This window comes from Dipodomys spectabilis, unplaced genomic scaffold (genome assembly GCF_019054845.1).
Source record: "Dipodomys spectabilis isolate Male_0828 unplaced genomic scaffold, ASM1905484v1 ptg000030l, whole genome shotgun sequence".
Lineage (NCBI taxonomy): Eukaryota > Metazoa > Chordata > Mammalia > Rodentia > Heteromyidae > Dipodomys > Dipodomys spectabilis.
Genome location: NW_024870707.1, coordinates 12,516,667 through 12,543,794, shown reverse-complemented (window position 1 = coordinate 12,543,794; position 27,128 = coordinate 12,516,667). Strand labels below are relative to the sequence as shown.

General features: G+C 47.5%; 1 protein-coding gene and 1 long non-coding RNA gene across 5 annotated transcripts in view; one reads left to right on the top strand and one right to left on the bottom strand.

Annotated features, from left to right (window-relative positions):
• Positions 1 to 26,625, top strand: part of Chka (choline kinase alpha) — a 46,149-nt gene extending 19,524 nt beyond the window's left edge. Inside the window, exons 3-13 of one of the 4 annotated variants that reach the window (XM_042675851.1) lie at positions 8,572 to 8,601; positions 9,556 to 9,609; positions 16,967 to 17,080; positions 19,371 to 19,504; positions 19,835 to 19,939; positions 20,641 to 20,699; positions 21,480 to 21,567; positions 21,670 to 21,778; positions 23,946 to 24,052; positions 24,398 to 24,479; positions 25,621 to 26,625. In XM_042675851.1, the coding sequence (XP_042531785.1) occupies positions 8,572 to 8,601; positions 9,556 to 9,609; positions 16,967 to 17,080; positions 19,371 to 19,504; positions 19,835 to 19,939; positions 20,641 to 20,699; positions 21,480 to 21,567; positions 21,670 to 21,778; positions 23,946 to 24,052; positions 24,398 to 24,479; positions 25,621 to 25,680 (942 nt within the window). In that variant the 3' untranslated portion in view covers positions 25,681 to 26,625. Of the gene's footprint in view, positions 1 to 8,571; positions 8,602 to 9,555; positions 9,610 to 16,966; positions 17,081 to 19,370; positions 19,505 to 19,834; positions 19,940 to 20,640; positions 20,700 to 21,479; positions 21,568 to 21,669; positions 21,779 to 23,945; positions 24,053 to 24,397; positions 24,480 to 25,620 lie in introns of those variants that run through there. The other 3 variants (XM_042675849.1, XR_006146988.1, XM_042675850.1) reach the window with 3 other exon arrangements.
• On the bottom strand, positions 4,345 to 19,574 carry LOC122104874. Its single transcript, XR_006146989.1, has 3 exons — positions 19,564 to 19,574; positions 10,583 to 10,587; positions 4,345 to 5,147 (listed from the first exon to the last, which is right to left on the bottom strand). It is a non-coding gene; the product is annotated as an uncharacterized LOC122104874 (long non-coding RNA).
• Positions 26,626 to 27,128: the final 503 nt, after the last annotated feature.

Sequence of the window (27,128 nt, the reverse complement as noted above, 5' to 3'; positions counted from 1 at the left end):
GAAGTGAGTCTTTTTGTCCTTTTTTTCCTTTGAGATTATTTATATTCTGTAACAAGTCCTGTTTCTATCCTTTTGTGCATTTTGCACTTAAGCAGTATTTTTAGAATATTTTAATAAATGGCTGCATGAGATTGGTGAGGCTTTCACTCGGGTCTGTAACTAAAAGTGCACCGTGGATTTGAAACACCTGTGCACGTGGCTCTCTGCCCTGGGCCACACTAGAGTCAGTTCTGTGCTCTAGAGCAGTGTCGCTGTGGTGAAATGGCCCTGCTGTCCTCTACCCTCGCTGCCAGCCAGCCGAGCTGCTGAGCACTTCAAATGTGGCAAGTGTGACTGAAGAGCTGAACCTCAAATTTTACTCCATTTTAATGACTTGAGACAGAAATAGTCTCATGTCATTGGCAGCTTCTGAAGGTGCCCAGCTGCCCAGGGCACAACAGCACCACCTGTATCCTGCTGGACAGCCTTTCCCCTAGCAAGTGCTCACTCCGGGAAAAAAAATTGAAATAATCCTATGCCCTCATTTATTTATTTTTATTTTTAAGAATTTTTTTAAAAAGACTCTCAGGTAACTCCGAAAAATAACTGAATAATGGAAGTCACTTAGAATGAAATTAACTCTTCAATTAATAAGGTAGACCATTTTAATTGGAGAGAGGCATTCTGCATTTAGCAAAATTTAGATACATTTTTTATTAGACCAAGTTCAATTTCTCTCCATTTCTGATGCCTTATCCCTTGAGACAGGTGGAGGCCATGCTTGCAAGCATCAGGGTAGAAAACACCGTGGGGCTTTCCTGTCTGAATCTCATCATTGGCTTATTAGACAGTAAAATCACTTTATTAGGAAAAGCTAGTTCTGTTGCTTCATTAGTGGAAAACAACATTACCCAGTTGGTTCAGTCTTTATTTCAAGTATAATTTTTTTGGTTGAAATTTAACCATAGTAAAGTCATGAAAACTTTCAGCTTTCCCGTAAAGGACTCTATGGTCAACTAAGAGTCCAGGTATGAATAGCTGTCGTAGACTTTGGTCAGTGGAGATCCCATGACAACAAAAGGACAAGAACATTATAACCTCAGGCTCTGCAAATGGCTATGGCAGGAGAGGAGGGAGTGCAGAAGAGGCTAGGAACACACAGGGTGTAAGCAAGACAAGACACAGAAAAGGGTCAGGATTTGCCACATATTTTACAGTCTTTTAAAGTTTCCAAATTTCTGTTATTCTCCCCGCTGGCCAGGTGTAGGTGCAATTAGATTGCTGATTTATGGTTAAGTGCTTGGGATAAATCTGGCTTCTCATGGAATGAGAGATATTTATGGCCTACAGTGAGGCCTTATCACAATAAAAAAAAAGAGAGAGAAATTGATAGTAAGTTGCAAGGATTTGCTTTAAGAGATATAGCTGAGCAATTTGGAGCACCCCGGAATAAATCCCATGACTTTAATAAATGTATGGTGCTAACAACAGATATAGTGCTACTCAGATGTTCTGCTTTCCTTCTTTTCCTCACTGCCTCATAGGAAAGCCTGCATATTCCTGTCCTTGTATGAGTTTCTCCAGACAGGAATGCTGGCCCGTGTCAGTGGCAGGGCATAAATGCCATGAGGGGTTCAGACCTCTGAAGGGTCAGACCTCTTTCCTTGATAAATGTTAATTGAAGGCTACTACATATAATGATAGACCTATGCATTTTCTCAGAATATTTTGCTATTTTGTTTAATTATATGATAGACTTCTTTCCCATTCCCCCTCCTTGTTTTAAGCATTTGAACTTTTTACCCCTGTGAGAAATCGTAAGTGGAAATATTTCTCACTCATTGACAGATAATTTGATTAAAATAAATAGATGCTTCCCAGTTTTCTCACACTTCTTCCTCTTGGTGTGACAAGATGTCTGACTTCCTTTATCTCCAGGGTGACAGTGAAGAAGTGCTCATTGGTTCAGTTCTCTGAGGGCTAAATACCAAAAAGCCAATGTAAGGACCTTCAGATTGGATTAGGGACCACAGTATGTGATCCCCAAAGACTTGACTGGTCCTACCCCTAATTCTTTCTAAGATAGAACATATGCCAGCTTCCTGCCTGTGTCCTGGAGGTTTTGTTCAGGACATGGCTTATGAAAACCCTGTGCTTTTAACAAGGTGAGCATACGGATCCTTGGAAACATGAACGAGATAACATTTACATCTGCGCAACATTATTTGTAGGAAATTATTATACATAAGAATATCGGGCTGATCTTAACATAAATGTCTGTAGAATATAATACCCATTTTACATAGACTAGCTTTAATTTTAATGGGAAGAAGGCTGTATTCATTAATTAGCTAGGTGAAAACCAAACTTGGCTCCAAAAGTTAGGAGAGTTGAATAGAAGTTTTCAAAAGTAAGTAATGCCTTTGCCATTGGGGAAGATGATGTAATTGCTAGAAGAGAGCTTGAAAGTATAAAAGTAGCTGGAAGTATAACTTGATTTTTTTCCTTTCTGGTACTGGGAAGGAACATGAGCTGTGCAACGTCCAGTAGCAGCCTTCTCAGAGAAGCAAGTGTGGCTGATTACAAATAACCAGTTGCTTATTTATCATGAATTGTGGAGGACACAAATGTCAGTACGTATTGTTCATTCAATGTAACCTGTGCCAGTTGGCAGACGTCTCAGAGGAGTGCCTTGTCCCTCCTCTGTCAGAACAGTGGGCCTGTGTTAAGCCAGCTTCTCTGCATGGATGGAGACCAGCCTCCCAGGCAGGAGTGTCTGTAACTCATCAAAGGTCTCTCTTGAGTGTTGTCTGGAGAAATGTGTGTGATCGTTTTTTGAGTAATAGAAGGCTAATATTACTGTTGGTTTGAATACTAATTGTAATACAGTTCAAGGCATCAAGGCACAAGGCAGAGATGTATTAGCAAGTCAAAAGAAGGTTTATTTTGAATCTAGAAAACAAAATATTCTTTTCTTTGTTTTCTCTTGACCACAGTGTAATTAAAAATTAAACCACAATAAAACTAAGGAATAGCTCATTGATAGTGAATCTTAAACTATTGGCTACTGAGAAATCAATTGCTTAAAAATATTTCTGTGCAGAATGTAGGTGACAGTGCAGTGTGCTGCTGGCCAGGCTCCTTAATGGGCAGCCAGGCCTGGTAACAGAGCCCCAACTGCTTTAGGGCCATTGTGAGTTGAAGTTGTTTGATTAACTATGCTTTTTTTTTTTTAAATTATCTCCCTGTACTTCAAGTACAGTATAATTATATTCATTTCTTGAAGTAGTTAGAATTTTCAGGATTCAGTCTCCTCTGGCCCTGTCCCATGCTACATTTGCATCTGGTCTGACCTAGAGTTTCTTAGCTAATATCTAAGCCTCGCTGCCAAATGACTACCCCTTGTCCTTCCATACCTGCTTTGGTGCCTTCTTTGATAACTATGTAAACCACAGGCTACTGTGTCTAATTTTGACATAGTTCATGTGTCCTTGTCTTACTGGTCTTAAATGTGTGAGATCTATAGAGCACAAGCCAATGCAGATTTCTGGTACCTAGAACCTGGCTGGCCTGCAGGCCCTGTCTGGGAAGGAATGTGTTGTGTCGGGTGGAGTGAGGGCGTGGGTAATGTGCCACTTTAGTTGTATGTGCATGTGTTCTCTGCTGCAGGCTTGCCCATGCGATCGTGCCTGGAGCACTCTGGTTTCCAGGTGACAGACACGATTCACGGTATAGTATGAGACCTCCGAAGCTAGAGCATCCTCTACAGCTCTCATCCCTTTCTTTCAGTTTGTGGATTTAAGAAATGTTTTGGTTTGTTTTGTTTTTTTGTTTTTTTAAATAAAACCATAATGCTTGTTAAGTAGCACCAGCTACAGTTTTTTTACTGTTTAAAGAGGTACAGTGATTAAGATTTTAAATGTTGTTGAATATATTATCACTTTCTTTTTGTTCTTTTGTCCAAGGCAAATCAGATCCCTATCTTCTGTTTCCTCAGTAGAAAATGACCATTTAGTAATTTAGAAAACTGTGGGCCCTAACCTAAGAACTGAAGTGCTTGTGCTCTTCTTCCTTCCTCCTCCTCTCAGCACTCAGGAACTTTCATGCTTAAAGTTCTGTGATTCTGTGTGCTCATAAACAAATCACTTCAGCTACACTTTGAAGTCATTGCATTGGGGTCTCACTATGTGTGTGAGGCGGGAGAGAGAGTGTGTACTGGGGCTTCAACTTCAACTCGGCAGGACCTGGGCACTGTCCTGAGCTTTTTGCTCAAGACCAATGCTCTACCACTTGAGCCACAGCTCTACTTTTGGTTTTTGGTGGTTAATTGAGGATAATAAAAGTCTCAGACTTTACTACCTGGGATAGCTTTGAACCTGATCTTCAAATCTCAGCCTGAGTAGCAGGATCTCAAATTTTCAAATGCTCTGTAAAATATTTTTATAGAATAGTGAGCAAACTATAAAAAAACAATAGAAATAGGATACCCCCCCCTTCCCCTCAAAACAGGGAGAAGGCAGTTGAGCACCTACTGCGGTATTAAGGTTCATATATGGTAAAGATGAGTGGAAGGCACATGACTTGTGTGTTCTTCACCTCACCTCCTGGGGATGCAATAGAATGGCCAGTGGTTACACTATCGCTATTGCATGCTAGAAAGACTTCTCTTCTAGAGAGTCAAGTTGGTTCATAGCTGGGGTGGTGGTAGATGTTTTCAAAGCCATAAGCTGGCAACACAGTCCAAGACCAAACAAGCGCCAAGCTCTTGGCTTTCAGTGTTACTCGCCAGCCTCAGGGTCCTGATTAGCCAGGAGCAGTCAGGGCTCAGCTCAGGACAATCCAGGCTCCAGGGAGGTGAGTCCTTTTCCCAGACCATTGTAGATGTCCTAAGAGTTGAGTCTCGCTAGTAGATGGGTTGCTTCTTAATTATGTGGATTCCAGAGCATTTTAGAAAGCCACAGTTGTTCTTTGTTTCAAGTGGAGCATTGAAAAGAGACAGTAGCTGAGGGGTTTGATGAGGGAGGAGTGTTGGAGACCAACACAGTTGGGTTAACCTTGGTTCTGCAGCTGCTGTGATTGGGGACATAGCATCTGTCTTATTATTATAACATTGTATATAATGATTACTTGGTTTCTTAATTAACATTCTAAACGCTTACTTTTTGGGACTGAGTTACCAGCAGATCCCAGGAGGAACCCAGGCCATAGTGGGTTTTAAAGACATTTTGGTTCAGACAGCTGAACTTACTAGATACAAACCCCACCAATGCACAGACCCAGAGGAAAGTGACACTCACTTTCAGTACAGTGGTTTAGGCATAAACCCTTCCTTATTACTAGAGGAATGTTTTAGTAAGAACTAATGAAATTAAAACCCTTTATTAAGACAGGTTATTCTGTTGGATAGCTTAAATAAGCTTAAAGAAACAGCCTGACATTGTAGCTCAAGCCTATAATCCTAGCTACTTTGGGAGGTGGAGATCAGAAGATCTCAGTTCAAAGCTAGCTTGGATAAAAGTTATCAATACCCTCATTTCAACAAATAAGCCAGGCATGATGGTTTACATCTAAAATCTCAAGTATGTGAGAGGCACAGGTAGGAGAACAGAGCAAAAAATGTGAGATCCTATCCAAAAAAATAATTTTAAAAAGGCTTGTGAGTGCAAGGCCTTGAGTTCAAACCTCATTACCACCAAAAACAGAATAAAACAATTCATCTTAAAAAAAAATCTTCTATAACTTAAAAAAAAACAACCTGTAATTTCCCTTTTGCTGTGACTTTCACATGTATCTCCTTATCACTAATAAATCTGACTTCTAGATTCTTTTGAAAAACCAAGTGCAAAATGAGAAAAATAACAAGGGTCATTACATAGAATTCACCTCTTAAGGTGTGTAACTCAGTGAGTCTTTAAAAACATGTTTAGTTAGGTGTCTTTTGTGTACTTGGGGCATTCTGATTTCTCTAGGCACTGAAATTGCACTATTCGTGTATGAGGAATTTCAGGTGGGTAGAAAGGTGACGTGCCCAAGTGCCTACTGTCTGTCTCCTTGGTAGCTATTTTCCCTGTCTTTTTTCTTCTGCTTCCTCAGCTATTTTGAAACAAATTCTACATGTGGAAGTATTTCTTCCATAAATATTTTAGTGTGCATTTACATACAATATATTATTTAAATGACTGCCATCTTGCTTGAGCTTCGATCCTAGCATCTCACACATGCACATACATGTGCACACACGTCATTTAAATAAAATAGCCAATGGCTGGGCGCTGGTGGCTCATACCTGTAAACTTAGCTACTCATGAGGCTGAGATCTGAGGATGGCAGTTCAGAGCCAGCCCGGGCAGGAAAGTCTGTGAGACTCTATCTCCAATAAACCACCAGAAAACTGGAAGTGGTGCTATGGCTCAAGTAGTGGTGCTGTGGCTCAAGCAGTAGAGCACTATCCTTGAGCTGAAGAGCTCAGGGACAGCACCCAGGCCTGGAGTTCAAGCCTCATGACCGACCAAAACAAAAGCCATTCCTCAAACTTTTAATGTAAAAAAATAAGTTTTATAACTTGCAAAAGATTATTTTTAATTAACCTGCAAGTTAGAGGAAGTATAAAGTTGCATAAAATATTGATACAGTGTTTTAATACTTGCCACTGGCGGAAAAAACTACTTCCTATCTTCCTGGCCAGAAAGCTACTCTGACACTGTGTGTGTGTGTGTGTGTGTGTGTGTGTGTGTGTGTGTGTGTGTGTGTGTGTGTGTGTGTGTGTGTGTGTGTGTGTGTGTGTGTGTGTGCGCTCTCTGACACTGTGTGTGTGTGTGTGTGTGAGACACATCAGGAGGAGGCTTCCTCTCACGTTCATTTCTGTCGAATCTGCTGTGACATTTTTGGGCCTTGGTCTTGCTTGTAGGACATTTTGTACTGAGGAAACAGAACACAGGGCTGCATACCACAGAAGTCCATCTTGCCTTTACCATGGTGCTCTTAGGGTTCAGTGGGGGTGGGATGGTGTGGGCATGGAAATTATTAATTGAATTTATTTATGGCCACTTCTGGTGCCAAAAAGGAGTGGTCTTGAGCTCGGTGCTGGTGGCTGACACCTGCAATTCTAGCTATTCAGGAGGCTGAGACCTGGAGGACCGAGGTTCCAAGCCAGCCCAAGAGACTTCTCCAATTGGCCAGCATCAAGCCAGACTGCAGGCATGGCTCAACAGGTAGAGCACTGGCTGTGAGCGAGCAAGCCCAAGTGTGAGTGTGGGGCCTTGGAACTAAGCTACTTTGTAACTTTGGGTAAAATGACTTATTTTTGAGAGCACCATTTGACAGGGAAAGGGACTTCTGTTAGCTAAGTAACCATTAACTGTATCTTGCTAAGAAGATACAGTTAGAGCAATAACAGTATAGGAGTAACCATAGTCATTTAGAATTGTGTGCAGGTCAAATCCCGGTACAACAAATGTCATTAAACTTACTGTTCCTGGTCTTAATGGTTTTACTATAAAGTGTTTATATGTATCAGCTTATAAAACTTTTCTTATCTTTAACTTCCCTTGGGGAGAAAAAAAACTCAAGGCCTTTTATTAATAAATGAATTGGCATATTTATATACTTATTTGTGGGTTTACCAAGAACAAAAAACTGCTCAGGGTGGCAAGTGAAAATGGCATTGTGTCGCCTGGTAACATTCATTGGTCAACTGTTCTTGGAATAGGTATTAAGTAATAACTGAAGAGCTGACATTATAAAGCCAACTGGGAGTTTCTAAGCTCTCGAAGCAAAAGGAAATGAACTATGTCTTCTCCCAAACCCTTTCTTTGCTGGTACAAGACATGGACTGCTTTGGCCCTTTCCGTGTCCTCACTCACTCTAGTTTCCCTGCCTTAGGGCCACCAGCTTCACTGCACAGGTGGCTCCTTGGGTTCCTAGCACTGCAGTGCCTGTTTGTTGGTGCCATCCAAAGGGGAGCAAGCACCTCATTTGCTCAGTGCCTGAGGACTTAGTACCAGAGTCTCAGTGGGTAGAAGTCTGAGGCTGCTGAGCTGGGCCAGTGTGGGGTGGGGTAGAAGGGAGAGGACGCAGGAGGCTCGAGCTTCCATGATAGCTTGGCACTTCAGCATCCGATGTCACGACCATCCGATGTCACCAGCCGAGGCCCACTGGGGTTTTGTAATAGCAATTTTTATCGCTTGCACTGTAACGGGATTTCACCTATCACATCTGTTCATCAGTTAGTGTCTGCAGATTACGCAGATGAAAACGTCATCTATCCCATTTGTACTTTCTGTACTTTGTTCCAAATGTGTTTTACTATGTTAGATACGATAGACTGTGTATCCATGAGTGCCAGCAGTAGCAGCCTTTTGCAGCTAGCTTTATGAACATGGATGCTTACTTTGTTTACTTCCGTGTAGAGGAAGGTAAACAGTTTACAGACGTGCCCTGAGCTGTATGGAATGTTGTATGGTGCGGTGCAGTGTGGTGAGTGGTGGGTGAATGGTGCATAAGTCTCAGGGGTTTTAGAATGCTGCAGAGTAGCTGGTGTTGCTTAACGTGGCATTTTTTTTCCCCTGTCCACACTTTCCACCCTTGGTACAGGTATTTTTGATAAAGCTGTGGAATGGAAAGGTATGTTTTTCCATGGGATGGTCAAGAATCTGTTACCTTACTATTCTTTTTAAGATTTCCTTTAAGGGATTCCTCTTGGGTCTGGCTCAAGCAGGCTTTGTTTAATTGTAACAAATAAAATCTTTTTGGAGATAATAGTTGAGTATAAGATTTTGACATGACCCTTCCCCTTATTAAGGGTAGTATGAAGGGTTTTGAGCACTGGGTGGGGGGTGGCTTGGAAATGCATAACCTGGGCCTTGCAGAAAGAATGTGGCCTGGGCATTGCTTATGTGGTTGGTGATCTGATTGTGTTGTTGAAGTCCTGGTTACAGTCATTGGCAATTTCATTGAGAAAAGTGATATCAAAGTAACCCTTAATGTATTAACATGTGAGATAACTTTGAAGGACTGTTAAAATTCACACAGTCCTCTGTTTGCCGGAGGAACAGTTGAGATGGCGCCATGACTGGCCGCAGTAGAAGGGCCAGTGTGGGAGAGGCCAGTGTGAGAGCCTGGGCCAGCTTTCCTGCCTGCATGTCCGTGTCTGTGCCAACCCTGGCTGTCCATAGGCGTGTTCACACTCCTGTCCTTGCAGGTTGACTTGAGAGAGCCGCGTAGCTAAATCGAGGAGAGCCTCGGCCTGCGCTTGTCTTTAGAAGGCCCGAAGGGAAGCGAGCACTGTAGTGACTTTCCTCTAACAGTGAGATTGTGCAAGGTACATGGTACCCGGGGCGGCTGTGAGACGCACAGCTGTTTGCTCTCAGCGGCACACCCCTTTTCTCACTTCTAAGGCGTTGGCACCCGTGCTGGAGGCTGCTGCTGCCTGTACGCCACGCCAGTCACGGGGGCCGAGAGGCCCTTGTTAAAGATCTGTGAGGTTTTGTGAACCCTGACTGTTCTGGTGGTTGCAAAGTTAGTGTCTGCTCAGTGTTCTCCATCTCACCGGAAGTGTTTGCTTTTTCTCCTTCATAGAGGTCCTGTAATAAAGAGGGATCCGAACAAGCTCAGAAAGAAAATGAATTTCAAGTAAGTAATCCAGATCATTCTGCATCTGCATGAGGTGAAATCTGCTGGTGGCCAGCCTCTCTGTGACGTGGCCTGGCAGACCTCTTTTCTGCCTCGGAAGCACACTTCCCTGAGGCGCGCGTGAGCCTGGGGTCGCTGACTCTCCTGCTGGTGTAGGAAGTGAAGTTGTCTTTATGGGAGCATTTCCAAAAGTGTTTGGGGTGCTGAGAGATGAGGGCAGTAACATTTCTAGGAATATTTTGTGTGTGTGTGTGTGTGTGTATCTGTATCTGTATCTCGGCCTGGGTACTGTCCCTGAACTTTTTGCTCAAGGCTGGTACTCCACCATTTGAGCCACAGCTCCACTTCTAACTTTTTTTGGTGATTAGTTAGAGATAAAAGTCTCACAGATTTTTTTTGCCTCGGTGTTTTGAACTATGATCCTCAGATCTCAGTCTCCTAAGTAGCTAGGATGACAGGTGAGAGCCACTGGCACCCGGCCAGTTCTAGTACTCTTGACATAAAGCTGCCTGACTTCTGCTAGTTCAATGTATCTTTGGTTGCCCCCATGCTTCTCATCAGGAAGCAAGCTTCCTGGTTGTATAATGGCACCCTCTTCCTGGAATAGCAGCAGTGCGGATCCTGTGGCCAGGGTAGACTTGAAGACTGAGTAAAAAGATGCCATGATCAGAGATGCACATGTGCAGGAGGCTTGAGGACTATAAAATGGAGTGTGAGACAGGACTGTGGGGCGGAGTCCACATTGGAGAATGGGGCCTTTCAGTCATTTTCTCTTGTACAGGTCTACAGGTAAGGGGCATGCACATGCATGGGTCCTCACGGGGCAGGGCTGTGCGTCTGCCTGCCTGAGACTAAACCTCTTCTCCCTGCAGCAGGGTGGCACACATCAGCACTGTGCCGGCGGCTATCTCAGGTGCACCTGTGCTGCCTGCCCTGGGGGTCCTCAGATCCAGCAGTCCCAGCATGCCTCCACATCCTCTTTAGTAAAACCCACAGGGAGTCAGATTTTTGTCTGTGATCCCTTGGCTGCCACAGGCAATTGGGAATGAGAGTAAAAGAGCTGGTTTTGGCTTCCTGTGAGCCCTTTTGACCATCCATCTTGGACTGAAGAACTGTCTCTTCTGGACATCGCTCCACCTCTCTCTCATAGCACCTTTCCTCACAGTACTTTTTAGACATACCTCATGCCATGGGCAGGTCCTCCTTCTCATCTTCCCCAGTTCCTCTGAAGCCCATGCCCTGCGCTGCCCCCTCCCAGCGGCCGTCATCTCTGGTGTGCTGTCACTAGCCCTCACTGCGAAAACAGTGCACAGCTCAGCTTGACTCCTGCCATTGTCACCTAGCCCCTATTTCCTCCTCCATTTCTCCTGCCTTCCTCTCCTATGGGTGTTCTTGACTTTATCTCAAAAACTCTGACCCTCTTTGCCTCTGTTTCAAACAGTGCACCCTGCTACTGACCTCGCAGCCCGCTTAGCAGCTCTGAGACCTGCAGTCGACACTGCCACCTCCTTGCCCTCCATCAGCCCTCTTTCCTGCCACCTCCAGAGCCTTTCCTCCCACACGCTCTTGGCTGCTGCTTCCACTTGCCTCCTGTGTAATCCCCGCCCCTCCGTGCCGCACCAAGTGGCTGGGACTGGCTGTTGGAGAAGAACCACACAAACCCAGGAGGGGTCTGTTAGCTTGGGTTGGGTTAGCCCCTAGGCATTTACCCACCCTGCCTGGCAGGCCTTGTTTTCTCCTCTGGCCTCCCTGCCTGCACCACAAGCAGGCAGTGAACCTTATTCTTTGATGGCTGCTTCTCTCTCACCATCATCTTTTCACCTCAAAGTCCTCTGTGTCTGTGTCATCATTCCACTGACTCTGTTGAGGGACCTTCTTCCGGTGTTCACACCCCAGCTCCTCTGAGGGAGGAGCCTGACTTGTCAGCTTGTTGTCACTGACCCTGTTCTGTAGTGACAGGGCACTCCCAACTCCTGCCCTTCCCAGCCCCACCCCAGCTCTGCTCCTCTTCTTAATAACATTTCTTTTTGTAAAAAAATATTTATTTGCCTGCCTGCCTGCCTGCCTACCTGTCTACCTGTCTACCTATTGTGCAGTAGTAGGGCTTGAACTCAGGACTTCGTGTTCTTGCTTAGCTTTTTTGTTCAAGGCTGGTGCTTTGCCACCTGAGCCCCAGCTCCACTTCCAGCTTTTGCTGGTTAATTGGAGATCAGAGTCTCTACAATTTGTCTGCCTGAGCTGGTGTTGAACCACAGACCTCAGATCTCAGCTTCCTGAGTGAGTAAGATTATAGACATGAGCCTCTGGTGCCCAGCAACTTTCTTTTCTTTTACTGATAGTATTTTTGAGGTGGGTGATCTAAGGTTTCAACAGTGCTCCATCACTGAGCAGCCAGACCTCTAGTGCTGACAAGAGTTCTTTGAGTCACAATCTGCTGAATCTGCTTTAAAACTTCCCAGTCTCCTTTGCTCTTCCCTCACCCCTAAGCAACTTTATTTCAGTGTAATTTTTGGTGCTGGAGAGGGAACCTAGAGCCTTGTGAACACTACACAAGTACTCTGCCACTGAGCTATACCTGCAGCTCCCCAGTCCCTTTTTCTCAGGGGAAAAAAAAAATTGTAATCCTAGCTACTCAGGAGGCTGAGATCTGAGGATCACAGTTCAAAGCCAGCCTGGACAGGAATATCTGAGGCATTCTTGTGGAGCTGTGGATCAGGTTGTAAAGTACTACCCTTGAGCAAGAAAGCTCAGGGACAGTATCCAGGCCCTGAGCTCAAGCCCTAGCACCAGCACACAAAAAATTAATTTTCGGCCGGGTGCTGGTGGCTCAGGCCTTTAATCCTAGCTACTCAGGAGGCTGAGATCTGAGGATCATGGTCAAAGCCAGCCCAGGCAGCAAAGTCCATGAAACTCTTATCTCCAATAAAAAAACTACCAGAAAACCAGAAGTGGTGCTGTAGCTGAAGTGGTAGAACGCTTGCCTTGAGCTAAAGAGCTGAGGGACAGCGCTCAAGCCCAGAGTTCAAGCTCCATGACCAACAACAACAACAACAAAATAATTTTTGAAAGCTTGGGAAAGCACAGAGTAATGTAATAGATTTATTCCTACCATATAGAATTGCATTTTTTAATATTGCTTGGGTTCAGTCCTTTCTATGAATTTATTTTTAACTTGTAGTTTTCACATTTGCAGTAGCAGTAGAGCTCCCCTGCGCTCCGCCCACCCCCTCCTGCTGTTCTCCACACAGCTTGCACACCGCCATTACTGCGAGCCACTAGTTCCGGTGCATTCATAACAGCTGAACTGCAGACCACATTTGAGTGGTAGGACATTTTGGTCTGGCTGGGGTTAGCTGCTTCCTTTTAGTTTTTTACTGTCTGGATACTTGGGCAGCATGCCAGCAGTTTCTGCACATTGCTTTGTCCAGTGTTTCCTCATGATTAGGATGAGCTTAAGTATTTTGGGTTAGCATACCACGAAAGTGCTTGAGTGAGTGTGTGTGTGTGTGTGTGTGTGTGTGTGTGTGTGTGTGTACACACTGGTATTAAGGTTGAACTCCAGGTGTGTGTGTGTGTGTGTGTGTGTGTGTGTGTGTATGTATGTACACACTGGTATTAAGGTTGAACTCCAGGTGTGTGTGTGTGTGTGTGTGTATGTGTGTGTGTGTGTGTGTACACACTGGTATTAAGGTTGAACTCCAGGCCTGGGTGCTTACCAAGTGAAGCCACGTATGTAAGTTCAATCTTACTTGAACCCTTGCTTCTATGTACCCCAGATAGATCCTTCTGCCTCTTCTATTCACTGTTTACCCCTTCCCAGCTGGTCCCTGAAATTTCATGTTTTTATCAGTAACAGCTTTCTGTTGCCAGGGCCAGTGGCACTTTCCTGTCCTTCTGTTGGACCTTCATCTGATAGGATCTCACTCCTTCCTTATGAAGGCCAGCACTCAATTCCTTTTTTTTAGCCTGTTGCTTACTGTGCTGACAGTCTGTTTGCAAGCTGTTGCTGTCAATATTGGGAATTCTCAGGTCTGGTCTGGTTCTTCTCCTGTCTCCAGGTGAGTTTACCCATGAAGTTGGCTAGTTTTTTGTTACTGTGTTGTCTTGGAGCTAGTCCTGGGACTTGAACTGGGGGAGCTGGGTACTGTCTCTGAGCTTTTGTGCTCAAAGCACTCTGACTTGAGCTCCACATCCAGCTTATTGGTGGTTAATTGGAGATAAGAATTTCATGAACTTTCCTGTGCCAGCTGGCTTTGAACCATGATTCTCAGATCTTAACCTTCTGAGTAGCTGGAGGAGACAGGTGGGAGCAGTGCGCACGCTGAGCGCATAGCTTTTCAGCACTCTTGTGCTGTTGAGCTTTGAAGATGGATTCCTCAGCCCAGGTGCTCTCCAGGGCGGCTCCTTCACACCTCTCCTAGCACTCCTTGTGTCCTCTTAGAACTAGCCTTCTGTCCCTCATGACTGTACCTCATCTGCACTTGTGTTTGTGTTTTCTCATTTCTGTCTCTGGAATGGACGCTTTCTGCAGCCGCGGCCTGACACACTTGTTCATTGTTTCCGGGTACGCAGCAAACCTTGAGGAGGTGTTTTGGGGGTGAATGTATAAATGAATTTTAATTTCCGAGGCCAGCAGGAATAGGTATTTGGGAGCAGTGTGCGGCTGCCCGGGGCTTGGAGTAGAGGTGTGGCCTGAGCCCTGCTTTCTGTAGCAGCAGGGAGACTCAGCAGGGTGATGAGTTGATGATCACCCATGATTCTTGCTTCTCCCGTGGTGACCTTCACTTGCTCCCTTTCCAAGGTCTGCCCCCTCCCTCTTCATACCACCCCTCTCCTGATCCTGCCACGGATAAATGCTGAGCACAGTGTTGAAGGACAAAGGTTTACAATGGCCATGTTCACTGAAGTTCTCTGGTCTCTGTCCCTCTTATTGGTTCCATTTCAGGACATAGTTGATAGCTCTGTGGAGGGGTCTGGATAGTGTGGAATCTGCTCCCCAGGCCCAGTGCTGCACACGTAAATGAAGGCAGCTTTCCTAAATAGTACACATACAGTGCTCAGCTTCCAAAGCAATAAAACAGAGTTTACGCCTGTGGCTAAACGTGGCATTTCAGCCATTAAGGGACAGTGCGGATGGGATAGTATGTGCGTCTTACACAATGCCAGCCCTGGTCCCCTCATTACAGTGTGGAAAGCTGGAAAGCACATCTTAACCAAATTCTGGGTCTATACAAACAGAAGCCTAATTCTGTTCTTTGGAAATAATTGGAGGATGGAGTAGAACTTTAGGGGAAATGAGATAGATGGCAGAGCGCTGAGAACACCTGTTGAGGCCAGTCCTGCTTGTCTGGCCTTGCCTAGCCTCTGCTCACTTCTGCATTTCATACAGTGTAGAAGGCAGTGCCACCCATGAGAAGCAGGAGCATGGATGGACGCACAGGATGCTTTGCTGTCTATCCTATGGGCTTGAGATCAACCGTCCCACAGTGCGATCACTCATGGGCAAGGGCACTGGGAGAGGCCAGTGAGCTATGGAAAGCATTTCCTCATCCACACAGACACCAGGTGGTAGTGTTCTTTACAGCCTAAGAAATAAAACCTGCTTGATGTCCCACCTTGCTGCAGAAGGTACATGTCAGAAACACGTAAATTTGGGATCACAAAAGGAATGTGGCTTGAATGTGGCATGACAGCCTTTTCCTCTTCTCACCAGTACTAGCATACCCACGGCTCCAGTGAACATGTCCCTGGGCTTCAGTTAGTTGTGGAATGCAGAACTTCCATCCTGTCCTCCGGGGTCATGTTCCTGCACAATGCATTTCTTGCCAAGGGATGAATTAGAATTATTATCAAACACTTTTTCCCAACACACCTGCTGTGGGCCTTTCCTTAAACACATCAACTGGGAATCTCCATTTTAGCTTTCTCTTTTTAAAAAATTGTTATTACAAAGGTGATGTACAAAGGGGCATTTTAGCTCTTAAAAAACAAAAACAAAACTAGAGGACTTCCTTCTCACCCTTTCACCCTAATGGATGGAAACTCTTAGCCGTATTTTGCTGTGTAAGGAAAAGGATGAAACAAGTGAAATTGAGCTGAAACAGAAGGATAGTTTTTTAAAAATATTTTTTTATTGGGACTGGGAAGTTGGCTCAGTGGTAGAGCGCTTGCCTTGCATGCATGAGACCCTGGGTTCGATTCCTCAGCACCACATAAGCAAAAAGAAAAAAGCCGGAAATGGCGCTGTGGCTCAAGTGGTAGAGTGCTAGCCTTAAGCTGAAGAGCTGAGGGACAGTGCCCAGGCCCAGAGTTCAGGCCCCATGACCGGACCCCCCCCAAAAAAATATATATATATATTTTTTTTATTGTAAAGATAACTTACAGAGGGGTTACAGTTACATGAGTAAGGTAATGAGTACATTTCCTGTCAAGCATTGTTACCCCCTCCTTTGTTTCCCCTTACTATCCCTTCTCTCCCCAACTCCTCCCCCCCACAAGTTGTAAAGTTCATTTTCAACATAGTGTCTTGTATGTCTCATTGTTACAGTGAGTCAGCCTGTATTCCTATTTCAGTATTTTGTGAATTTCCCTTCCCCTCCCAACATTAGAAAAATGTATATAGAAGACGTGGGGCACCGGAATCAAATACAGTGACAACAGGGGTTATACCATGGGAGAAGAACACACAAAAGAAACAAATCACAGAGTACATTAAAAATAGCAGTGACAAAGAACAAACCTCTTGAATCCCTATCTTGGGGTTAGATAGATTTTTGAAGGCAAAATGATGATAGAGGGCTGGGAAGGTGGCTCAGTGGTAGAGCGCTTGCCTTGCATGCATGAGGCCCTGGGTTCGATTCCTCAGCACCACATAAGAAAAAAAAAAGCCGGAAGTGGTGCTGTGGCTCAGGTGGTAGAGTGCTAGCCTTGAGCTGAAGGGCTGAGGGACAGCGCCCAGGCCCTGAGTTCAGGCCCCACGACATACCAAAAAAAAAAAAAAAAAGATGATAAATTTCATATTAGTTATTTGGATGAAGATAGAACACAGGAACTTCATAGATCTTTTAGCATTAGAGTAGAGCGAAAGGCTAGGATGAAAGTTCAAACTGGAAAACCCAGAATGCTGCAGGCCAGTGTATGCTTTGGACCAAAAAGCCAGTGACTCTGGAATATAGCCCAGTCGTTTGCTGTAATTCCTGCAAGCCTAGATCCTGCCCAGCTCATGCTGTGACCTGAGAGCCATGGTTCATGTTCATGATGGACCGGGACCTGGGGAAGCCGCTCCCAGAGGCGTGCTTCTTGATGCTGGCACATGGCACACGCTCAGTGACCTCTGTTTTGTTGCTGTCTGTTGTAGGGGACTGAGGCGATGGTTCTGGAGAGTGTTATGTTTGCCATTCTCGCAGAGAGGTCACTTGGACCCAAACTCTATGGCATCTTCCCCCAGGGCCGGCTGGAGCAGTTCATCCCGGTAAGATCTGAATACCACGGTGAGTGAGATACAAGCCACAGGCAGAAGGTGGATGCCTCCCCACCCCCACCCTGAAATGCTGTGGTTTAAAATAAACCAGGGCTGAGAATGTGGCCTAGTGGTAGAGTGCTTGCCTAGCATGCATGAAGCCCTGGGTTCGATTCCTGAGTACCATGTAAACAGAAGAACGGAAGTGGCACTGTGGCTCAAGTGATAGAGTACTGAGTTCAAGTCCCCAGGACTGGCAAAAAAAAAAAAAAAAACCCAAAAACAATCCAAAGACTGCAAATAGTGTACCATATTAACAAAGCCCAATAAAAACAAGTTTTAAGAACTGTCCTTTAGCTAGATGTGGTGACACATGTCTACACTACCAGAGTTTGGGGAGGCTGAGGCACAAGGATCACAGTTTGAAGCCAGCCTTGGCTACATACTGGTATTCTATAGCTGGAAAAAACAAATTGTCTTTTAGCAAACGTGCCAAAAGCTCCCTTTTTGAAACAGGTGAAGGGAGTTGCCAGTTGAGAATACGATAATGTTAGAGGAGTAAGGGGTGGAGGTCAGGCCCCGGGGTTGCATGTCTGTGCAATGGTTCTGTTCCATTTCTTAAGTTCAACTCTTGTATATGTTGTTTACAACACGCTGAAGATTGACCTATTGAAGGGTATGGGGTTTGAACTTGGGAACTTGCTCTTGTTAAGCAAGTACTCTGCTACTTGAGCCATGCCTCCAAGCCCTTTTAAAATTTATTATTATTTTATTTATTTATTTATTTATTTATTTTTTGGTCGGTCGTGGGGCTTGAACTCTGGGCCTGGGCGCTGTCCCTCAGCTCTTCAGCTCAAGGCAAGCGCTTTACCGGAAGCGCCACTTCCGGTTTTTTGGTGGTTTATTGGAGATAGGAGTCTCACAGTCTCTCCTGCCCGGGCTGGCTTTGAACCGCGATCCTCAGATCTCAGCCTCCTGAGTAGCTAGGATTACAGGCGTGAGCCACCAGCGCCCGGCTAAAATTTATTATTTATAAATTCATTGAAAATACCAAGTTGAGCCATTTGAAATTGCCATATTCAACTATTTTTGACCCATAGAAATGACATTTGGCATGAGGGATGTAGCTCTGTGGTAGAGCCTTGGCCTAGCTAGCACACCCTCGGGCCCTGGATCCTGTTCCCGCATGGCAGAGGAAAAAAGCAGCATTTATTTGATTCCACCTCATTCAGTATTTTCCTTGTGGGTTTCTTCCTGACGACTCAGGCATCTTTCAGAGGCCTGGGTGACGGCCTCTGGCATGGCAGCAGCCTCCTTTAGGGTCCCTCTGAGCTAGCCAGGGAGCTTGGTGTACTAGATTTGCTCATCTTTGGGCATGTTAGCTTTACATTTTCCTCATTCCCAAACAAAACATAGTTCATGCACTGTCATGTCAGTGACAATGATCCCATATTGGAGAACACGGTGTCACGCAGTGGCCTTGTAGCTGTCACCGTGTCATCATGAAACACGATGGTGATGCTGGTGTAAGTACGCAAGCTCGTGTGTTGCCCATCATGTGACAGCTTACAGCAGTGGCGGCATCTACAGAGCCTACGGCACTGGTCACGTGAGTCTCGCACTGTACTGTTGTTCAATCACAGTCATGCGGGATGCTCCTGCACTTGATTTAACCCTTGTTGTGTGGCTTCTGTAGGTGGGGTACAATCGCTTCTACCCCATGCTGCTGCCTCTAGGGGCTCAGCTCTCTGGGAGAAGCTGGACCAGAAGCTCCCTGAGCCCACTGTGGAAGGGCCGCCAGAACAACTGGGCAGTGCCATGTCCAGAGGCTTGGTCTGTCCTCCATGACTGTCTCCTTGTTGGTGCAGCCCTCCGAAGCCTCCTCAATGGCACGCCAAGTGCTGAGGCCACGGGGAGAACTGCAGAAGGCAGGGTTGCTCATGTGTGTGAGCGAGTGAGCAGGTGTGCACACCAACGCAGCGGGGGAGGGAGGCTTCAATTATTGCGGTGTGAGGGTAAACTTTCACACTTAGACACATTCACAGTGAAATAGTCTTCATGGTAGAAGCGCATGGCAATCGCTGGGTTCCTGTCTGTGGGGACAGTGTCCGTTGCTTAGGAAATGTGTGTGTATGTGTGTGCAGGTCCTGGGGCTTGACCTCTGGGCACTTCCACTAAGGGAACTTCATATACTGAATAAGCCTTAAATGCCTTACAAACACAAGTTTCTCCCGAGACAGTAGGAACCCATGCCACAGGTTCCTGGGGCAGATGGCAAGTTTTACTCGATTTTATCTTTCAGAGTCGGCGCTTAGACACTGAAGAATTAAGGTTGCCAGATATTTCTGCAGAAATAGCTGAGAAAATGGCTACATTTCATGGCATGAAAATGCCATTCAATAAGGAACCCAAATGGCTTTTTGGAACAATGGAAAAGTAAGTGGTCACACCAGCTGGTCTGCATTCATCTTTTGCCGGAAGTTCCTGGCAGCCACAGAAGCAGGCATCTGTCACCTGACCGTGGGTAGTCAGAGGCCCTTTGGCTTTGGCGTTGCCGGTATCTCGTGAATGTCTTTTCCTTGCATGATGCAGTTCATTCCTGGATAGAGAAAGACTTGTTTATAAACAGGCTGTGGAATGGAGTAGGGGAAACAAGGCTGCCACTCCCACACTCTCCCCCTTGCCATCCTTCTAGGGTGCGTGGCTGGGGCCTGACCGAACACACTTGCTGAACTGTTCTCCTTTCTCTTGCCCCTGCCATGTCAGATACCTAAATCAAGTGCTGAGAATTACATTTACTGGGGAGTCCAGAATGAAACAGCTGCAGAAGTTCCTCAGTTACAACCTGCCTCTGGAACTGGAGAACCTGAGGTGAGTGTTGGCTCCTGTCTCCTTGCAGAAGTATGCAGTGCACGAATCCTGACAACAGGGCCGGCATGTCATTCGTGTGTGCACGTCCCGTCAGCCCAGGAAGTCTTCACGAGAAAGTTTTTCAGGGAAAAGCAGACTTTCGGGGGACAGGCTGTTGTCTAGGGCAGTGAGTAGCGTAAGCAGATGAGAAAAAGGTTAATACACCTCGGCTTGGCAGTGGAGCTGTGGAGTGAGTGATAGAGCACACTAGCCTTGAGTAAAAAAGCTCAGGGAGAGCACCGGGCAGAGCTCAAGTTCCAGTACTGACCCCCTCCAAAAATAAGAAAGAAAAATGAAGGATCCGCATGAAGTGAAGTTGTGACAAGTGCCGAGGAGGGACGTGGACTCAGATTGTCCAGGTAGAGACATGAGCTTTGGGGAGTGGGCAGGACAAAGCCCTCAGAGGAGTCCAGCGGCCTTTGAGGGCAGCCCTGGTCGAAGAGCAGCTGCACAGGGCCTGCAGTGCGCAGAGGCCTATGCGAATCCCTGGGCTGAGCCATTGTACACTTGTCTCCACATGACGGTTTCAGAACTGGGATGAAAACTATTAGAGACTGTATCCTGGAGATTAGTGCAGGGCTGGCCATCTGAGCGGTCTACGATGCTGCTTGCATCTTACTTTAAAAAGCTTGACAGGTAACAGTAATTCTTTTCTTTTCCAGGTCATTGCTCGAATCTACTCCATCTCCAGTTGTATTTTGTCACAATGATTGTCAAGAAGGTAAGATTGCCACGGTTTGCGGCAGATCAGGTTTATGTGTATGCTTGGCGGTCACTGGGTGGTGAGGAACGCAGCTGGGGTAGACACGGCAGATGACGCGGTCTTGTGCAACCAGATTGGGTTTTGGCCTGCTAATAGAAAATTCTGTAGTATTTACTAAGAGAAAAAGCAAGGCTTAGAAAAACACGTAGAGTATTAAAATCCATTTCCAGCAAAAATAACAAAATGTTTAGATGGGGGGAAAAATCTAAAAGAATAATCACTGACTTCAGGATTTGGGATGATTTGGAATGGTATACCTGAACTTCGTGTCACGTGTTCAACTGCTTGCAGTGCATGCATGCCTGTGACTCCTTTAAACCAACCAGTGACTAAATAAATAAAGCAGTGGAGCTTTGCGGTATCCTCACTAACAATAAGGCCCCTGTCATGGCTCCCAGCTGATGTGCCCTCTCCAGCAGTCTGTGGTGGTTAGGCCAGGAGAGCGCCAGCCTGGCAGGCATTTGGGAAGTACCGCACTGGACGGCAGAGTGACAGGCCAGGCTTTGCTCCACAGTCAGCTAGGGAGACCAGGGGGACCAGGGAGTGAAAGGTGGGTCTGGAGCCTCTGCCCGGACCCCACGGCAGCACATCTGTGTGCTCTCTGCACCCGCGATGTCTGCAGAAACTGAAGTTAAGTCACCCAGGACTCCCCAGCAGAGCCAGACCCGCCTCAGCTCTGCTTCCAAGAACTCGAGCCTTCTGTTGTCACATCAGTCCTGTAACCAAACTTGTCCACAGGTAATGTCTTACTGCTAGAAGGCCAAGAGAATTCTGAAAAGCAGAAGCTGATGCTCATTGACTTTGAATACAGCAGCTATAATTACAGGTAATTTACCAAGTGTTTAATTGCAGTATTGGCCTTCTTGCTAGTCAGGTAGCCTGGAGGCTCCCTGGTGTGTTTCACCCCTGCCTGCCTTCTGTCTCACAGGGGATTCGACATTGGGAATCATTTCTGTGAATGGATGTACGATTACAGCTATGAAAAATACCCCTTTTTCAAAGCAAACATTCAGAAGTATCCTACCAGGAGGCAACAGGTAGGATGAGTTAGTTTTATACACAAATTAATTTTATGCAATTACACGGTCAGTTTTAACGATACTTGTTTACTTTTATCTATTCCTCAGGGCCTGGGTGCTAGGGTAGATCTAATGACCTTTTGTATGGTAGGCAAGTACTCTGTCTCTGAGCCCCATCCTAGCCTTAAAAGTGCTGTTTTTAAGTTGTAATATGACTAGACAAAACCTTTTGTTTATATTAAAAAATATTATTTTGGTTGGGCATCACGGTTCATGCCTGTAATCCCAGCCACTCCTGAGGCTAGGAAGATTGTAAGTTGGGGGCTGGGAAAGTGGCTTAGTGGTAGAATGCTGGCCTACCATGCATGAAGCCCTGAGTTCGATTCCTCAGTACCACATAAACAGAAAAATCCAGAAGTGGTGTTGTGGCTCAAGTAGTAAAGTGCTAACAAAATCTCAGGGACAGTTCCTAGGCCCTGAGTTCCGGCCCAGGACTGGCAAAAAAAAAAAGAAGATTGTAAGTCAGAGGCCAGCATGGACAACTTGGTTGGAGTCAAAATAAGGTAAAAATCTGGTGATGTAGCTCAGAGGTACAGCTGGCATGCAGAAGACCTCAGATTACCATTCCCTCCCCCCCCCAGAATGAAAACATGCACCCACACATGTACTTCTGTTTAAAGTGGTGCAGACTTGGTGGTAGGGTTCACTGTTGGTGCCTCATTCAGTCAGAAGAGAGCACGGTCTCCGTGTGGGCCTCCAGTGTTTCCTGCAAGGGCGGCCTCCTCCTGCTCCCCAGACTTCTGTCTGCGAACTGCGGCCCTTCCTCTGCATCTCTCTCATGCAGAGTAACAGCATCTTGGGCCTATGATCTAGTAGCTGGAGCAAATGCCCTGGATGTGAAGTTTCCTCTCCTGCCCCAAGTTCCAGGCAGCCTGCCGCTGGAGGATGAGTTCTGGGACTCTCCTCCTGGGATCCCCCCTTCTACTTTACAGCCCTCAAAGGCCGTGGTGAGGGGCACTATGGAGGCTCCCAGCTATGGAGCTACAGCTGGGCAGTGCGGGGAGTAGTGTTCCCAGCTCACCCGAGTGCATGTGGGCCGTACCTCCCCTCCCTGGAGCCCCACTGCTACATGACAGCTCCCCATCCTGCTGACCTGGGTGGGCAGCAGTACTTCCCACAGCATCCCGTGGCAGGTAGAGAGGAGAGGGTTGGGGCTGCTGCGTATGCACAGATCCAGGGCCAGGAACAGGCATCTCGGGGAGGTGGTCCATGTCCTGGGCTCACTGTTCAAATGGGGACGCGCTGAGGGCCCACAAACACTGCCTTGTTGTGTAGCCATGTTTTAAGGCTGGTGGGGATGCCCTTGAATTTGTGCAGCCAGGTTCATGAGGACGATTGGACAATGGTGGGACGCCATGGTTGGCCTGAGGAGAAGGTCACAGTATTGGGTGTTTAATTCTCACCAGGTGGCAGACACGTAGTCAGAGTGGCCGCTGTAAACGAGACGGAGTGCGTGCGGGCAGTGGCAGGTCTATTTTACTGCATGCTGCAGAGCTTTGTAACTGCAAAAACCTAAGGAAGTTCCCCTAGTATATATTCTATAAAGCGTAAGATTCTCTATGGGTGTAAGGTTTTCTCAGATACCCCCTTTCTGATTGGTGTGAACAGTTCAGCATGTGGCCTGCCCTACGCAGCTGCTGAGGGCTTCTGTGTGGATTGTGTATTTTATAATGCTGCTGGGGCCTTAGGTCAACTTTTTCCTTGGATGGAAGCTCAGCTTCACCATTCTCTAAACGCAGTCCTGGCATCTCAGCAGTGGAAGGCCCCTGGCCTTGGCTAGTCCAGCTTCCTTGCCAAGGGAATGTCTGCCACGCGCTGGGCTCCCCAGCGCCTCACGGCAGCTGCGAGAAGTGCTGGCCAGTTTGGACGAGGTTCCATGCAGGCGAGCCTGCCTGGATCAGTGACTCCACAAGCACATGCTCCCCAAGTGATAGCAACCCCACAGTCTCAGACCAGTGAGACTGTCTGTCGCTGCCAGCCAGCCCCTGGTGGGGACACAAGCCGCTGCCCTGCGGGGCTTCCTGACCGGCCCCACGGCCATTCGCCATGCATGTGTGCTTCGCAGGCAGCATGGTAGCGCTGCTCTAGCCACCGTTGATCCTAACCCAGTTACTTCTCTTTTAAGCTCCATTTTATTTCCAGTTACTTGACAACATTCCAAAGTGATTTTGAAAAGCTCAGTAGCGAAGAACAATCCTTTATTGAAGAGGAAATATTGCTTGAAGTCAACAGGTAACTTCTGTCCCTTGATGCTTTAGAAACTGTAATGGGGGTGCTTCAGTACAGTAATGAGGTTCTTAGGGGCTGGAGTGGGATGGCTCGCCTGCTCCATTCCAGAAGCTTCTCACCAAAGGGCCATCGGGAGCAGCTCCTCATTGGTACGTGCTTCGCCCCATACGAGGAGCAGAGAGCACCATGGCAGCTGCCGCTGTGGCACCGTGCCTGGGCCAGGCAGCGGGCATACTATACTTGCAAGGCAACCTGTTGCTGCCAGGGGTGGCCTGCCAAGGGCCCCCGGGGCCCTCCGTGCGCCTGACGCCGCGCAGCTCATGGCCTTTCTTGCTTTTGTGATTACAGGTTTGCCCTCGCCTCCCATTTCTTCTGGGGACTTTGGTCCATTGTACAGGCCAAGATTTCCTCCATTGAGTTTGGGTACATGGTATGTTTATGGGCCATTCTCTTCTCTGGGGAAAGGGCCTATCGTAGAATATGCGAGGGCTTGCAGCAACTGACTGGTACTTGGAGAGGTTGACGTGGTCCCCAAGTTCAGTGGCCTGGGGCACCAGTCCAGCAAGGCTGCTTGAGCTTCCCCGTGAGTCTGCAGTTACCTTGCTGTCAGTGGGAGCCTGGAGGAGGATGGCCAGCCCCTAGCCTCGCTTGGCCCCTTCTCACAGGAGGACACTAAGTGACAGTGTGTATGTCGGGGGAGGGAGGGTGAGTCCCCGTCCGTCCATCCATCCACCCCTTCCCCTCCCCCATGCTATGCTACTCCACACTGTAACCTGCAATACTCTGCTTTGAGTTGGAAGCTGGTACTTTCTGAATTAGACGTCCTAGCTTTCACCAGCACATGGTAACCAAGCAAGACTGTCATTTTTTCCACATCAAGAAATGTTAGCCAGGTGCTGGTGGCACATGCCTGTAACCCTAGCTACTCAGGAAGTGGAGCTCTGAGGATCACAGTTCAAAGCTAGCCTGGGCAGGAAAAACCATGAGACTCTCTCCAATTAACCACCAAAAGCCAGAAGTGGGGCTGTGGGTCTAATCTTGAGCACTAAAGCTCAGGGCCAGTACCCGGGCCCTAAGTGAAAGACTGACAGAAAGAAAGAAAGAGAAAGAAAAGGAAGGAAGGAAGGAAAGAGCTGTCCTTGACATAGGCCTAGGGAAACCCTGTGTTGGGGCGCCTCTGTGAGGACGGGGGCCCGGAACAAATGCAAGGCTGTGGTCTGCGTTTGGGGACTGTCTGGTTGCAGCGCCTCCTCTCTTCCTGCCCAAGGAAGAGCTCTTTATAAGCAGTGGCCTGTGGTGCACACAGCAGGTACATCTCTGTGGTCACCTTGTTCTACGCTTGAGCACCCAGCGCCTTTCGCTTTAGAAGGGCAGCTGTCTTGGGTGGATGTGTCATTGCTGCTCTGTCCAGGGAACTGTGCAGGCTTGAGCCACAGAGCCCTTCTGGAGTGGCTGCCACTTTAGAGGCAAGGTGGGGACAGTGCTGAGAGTCTGCACCTCAGCCCGAGGCTGGTTGCAGGCCAGAGTCCTGCAAACAAGGCCAATATCGAGGCCTTTCTTTTCTGTCTCAGGACTATGCACAAGCCAGGTTCGATGCCTACTTTGACCAGAAGAGGAAGCTCGGGGTGTGACTGGGGAGGTCTCCACCCCTCACCACTGGACTGCGGGAGGCGGCCAGGCCGGACCCTCTGTACTGCACCATGGCACTGGGCACAAGGGCCTCGGACGTCTCACTCACTGCGCACAGATGTGTATGATACTAAAGACTGTATTAAAGTGGAGTAACATTTCTTCCCTATCTTGTTTACGATCTCACTAGGAAGCAGAAATATAGTGCAATATCTCAGACCCTTCCACCTAGAGGAAGGGGGTGTTTTATGTTCTGGGCTAAGGCATCCAGCCTAACACGGCCCACATAGCACGTCAGCAGCGTCACCACGGATTGACGCTGATTGACACTTCCCATGCCCGGAGCACATGGCCCCGGCCCTTAGTATGTGCTGATGTGTTCGACAGCTGCTTCGGTCCTGAGGACAGGAGCGAGCAGACATACTGTGAAGAGGCTCTGCCAGTGGCTGCAGCCGTGCGGGGTCCGCGCCTTGCAAGTCTGGGAGCTGCAAGGGCAGTGCTGGCCCGTGGTGCCTGGAAGCCCTGGCCTGCTCTGCGCACCTAAGGCGGTGCTTTGAGCTCCAGCTTCTGGCAGCACGGGGCTCCCCCGGGAGTGGGTACTATGGCCAAGGCTCCAGACATTCTGGCCTTCCTCTGCCCGCGCCACAGCTGGCTTCTCAGGATCTTGCCTAGGACACCCTGCCGTGTTCACTGCTGCCGGCCTTCTGAGAGGGGCCAGCCTTCCCGGCCTCACCCTGCCCCTGGCACCGCTGTGGGACACAGCAGCCTGGGGTTGGGCACGGGTGGGCGAGAGCTGTGAAATCCCTGTATATTGAATGTCCAATGGGAACATTTTTACCTTTTTTTTTAACCTCTAAACTCTTTGTGTTGTTGGTTTTTTTGTTTTGTGCATATATTTCTGCTACCAGGGACTGTACTCTACAGATAAATAAAGAGTTGAAACCTGACTCCGCTATCATCCCGCATGTGTCCTAACTCCCATGAGGGCTCCTGTTTCTGGGTAGGCAGTGCCAGGCGCAGCACCAGCTGGGTGGGGCGCTTTGCAGCACTGGCTCTGGACGCCCCTCGACGACTCCCCTCCTCCCTGTGCTGCTGCTTCCTCCTGCCAGAGCCCCAGGGGTCCGACCCGCTGTGCTGCCCGCAAGCTCACCTGCTCCCTCCCCAAACTTCACTTTGGTCACGTGCAGAACTTGTGAGGGAGGCGGGGGCAGCGCATGCGTTTGAGTCAGGTATCCAGACTGCAGGCCGCCTAGCCCATGTCACCCGCCGGCCCACCACTGCTTGTCCTGGAATTCGGGTGGGATCTGGGCTGGCCACAACAGTCCTCTGGGCAGACAGCATGTGCTGCTTCACCTCCAAGCCCATCGTGGAGAGGCGCGGCCCGAGTCCACTGCCCCGGGGGTGACACTCGGGGTTCTTGCACCAGGCATGGTGCACTGGCAAAACAGCG